This window comes from Bison bison, unplaced genomic scaffold, assembly GCF_000754665.1.
Source record: "Bison bison bison isolate TAMUID 2011002044 unplaced genomic scaffold, Bison_UMD1.0 scf7180017861086, whole genome shotgun sequence".
In the NCBI taxonomy this organism is placed as follows: Eukaryota; Metazoa; Chordata; class Mammalia; order Artiodactyla; family Bovidae; genus Bison; species Bison bison.
In genome coordinates, this window is record NW_011491658.1 from 5,946 (window position 1) to 8,181 (window position 2,236).

At 37.6% G+C, this 2,236-nt stretch overlaps 1 protein-coding gene across 1 annotated transcript; it reads left to right on the forward strand.

The window, feature by feature from the left end:
• Positions 1–3: 3 nt before the first annotated feature.
• Positions 4–2,230, forward strand: LOC104983050 (zinc finger protein 81; the record flags this gene model as incomplete). The annotated part of the gene is made up of 1 exon (XM_010832542.1): positions 4–2,230. A coding segment is annotated over one exon (1,068 nt), but the record flags the coding sequence as incomplete, so codon positions are not given.
• Positions 2,231–2,236: the final 6 nt, after the last annotated feature.

Genomic DNA, 2,236 nt, shown 5'->3' on the forward strand with positions numbered 1-2,236 from the left:
AAATGTGTAAATGTTTTTACACAGAAGCCACTACTCAGTATTTATTTGAGAGTTCATAGAGATGAAAAGCTATATATATGTTCTGAGTGTGGAAAGGCATTCATCCAGAATTCAGAATTAATTCTGCATGAGAAAATTCATACTAGAGAAAAACCCTATAAATGTCATGAATGTGGAAAATCATTTTTCCAAGTGTCATCTCTCCTAAGGCATCAGACAACCCATACTGGAGAAAAACTTTATGAATGCAGTGAATGTGGGAAAGGCTTCTCCCTAAACTCAGCCCTCAACGTACATCAGAAAATTCATACTGGAGAGAGACACCATAAGTGCAGTGAGTGTGGGAAGGCCTTTACCCAAAAATCAACACTCAGAATGCATCAGAGAATTCATTCAGGAGAGAGATCCTACATATGTACTGAATGTGGGCAGGCCTTCATCCAAAAGGCACACTTGATTGCGCATCAAAGAATTCATACTGGAGAGAAGCCTTATGAATGCAGTGACTGTGCGAAATCTTTCCCTTCTAAGTCACAACTCCAGATGCATAAGCGAATTCACACAGGAGAGAAACCCTACATATGCACTGACTGTGGTAAGGCCTTTACCAACAGATCAAATCTGAATACTCACCAGAAATCTCACACTGGAGAGAAGTCTTATATATGTGCTGAATGTGGGAAGGCCTTCACGGATAGGTCAAATTTCAATAAACACCAGACTATTCATACTGGAGAGAAGCCCTATGTTTGTGCTGATTGTGGCAGGGCCTTCATCCAGAAGTCAGAGTTACTTACACATCAGAGAATCCATACTACAGATAAGCCTTATAAATGTTCTGACTGTGAGAAATCCTTCTCAAAGAAACCACACCTCAAAGTACATCAGCGAATTCACACAGGAGAGAAACCATATATATGTGCAGAATGTGGGAAAGCTTTCACAGACAGGTCAAATTTCAATAAACACCAGACAATTCATACTGGAGATAAACCCTATAAATGTAGTGACTGTGGAAAAGGGTTCACTCAGAAATCCGTTCTGAGTATGCATCGCAATATTCATACATGAAAGTAACCCTGTTTCTTGAAAATGAGAAAGCCTTACCACAGAAATCAGGTCTAAGTGTGTGTTAAAAATTCAGCCAAGACAGATCAGATATTGAATGCATTGCATAATAAAAAGAATGTGTCAGGCTCTTTCACCTGAGATGAGAAAAATTATTCAGAAGAGACTCTCTAAGAATGCATTGAATGATGAGGAATTTCCATATTTGCAAATCCTCACAAAATATAATTGAATTCATACTGGGGAAAATGTTATCAGTTTGAGATATTAGGAAAAGCCTTCCTGTAGAAAGTATTATAAGGCAAATTATTACCAAATTCTTTATAGATAAAGTATGAAAAATGATATAAATGACAGTAATGTTTATTGTGTTGTATTAAGCAATTTAAAGTGACAACAAAGTGAAAGGTAGGACAAAACAATAATATATTTGATGTATAGACCTGCTCTCAGATCTATTTGTAGCAAAACACATTGCACAATGGGAGGAATAATTGAGTTGAAATTCTTTTTTTTGTATTTGTGTCTATCAAATATGTTTGCTACTGAATATTTTGCTCATGTGAATCCACAGTTTTAAAGTCATTATGGTTTTATATATACACTCATCTGCTGATATAATTTTACACAAACAAATATAATCCTGTCATACATGTTGATTTCCATGACATCATATTTTTATCTTCCTTCATTGTGGTACAGTGCAGAAATAACCACAGGTCTCTCCCATCCTTTTATGCACCCCTCTTTGTAATATTACTGTTGTTTCTCTTATTAAGAGGCAGAGCTCTCTCTCTACTCCTTGACTCTGAGTTTGGCCATGTGAATTGCTTGGGCCAATATACATTAACAAAGAGATTCAAGAATATGCTGGAGAGGTGTGAAAAGCCTGCTTTGAGACTTACCCTTTCTTGCCGCTCTTTTGAATTCTGAGACCTTCATGTGAAGAAGCTCAAATTACTAAGGGATGTGAAACCACGTGGAACAGAGATGAACCAATCCAGATGAAGCCCCTTAAACCAAATGCCAGATGTGGGAGTAAGGCCTTCTTTAACCTCCAGCCCCAGCCATGCCAGCCCACACCAGAAGAGCCACATCAGTCATCCCAACCAACCTGGAGACTTATGAGATAGAAAAAATGATTGTTTTAAGCTACTAAGTTTGGTGT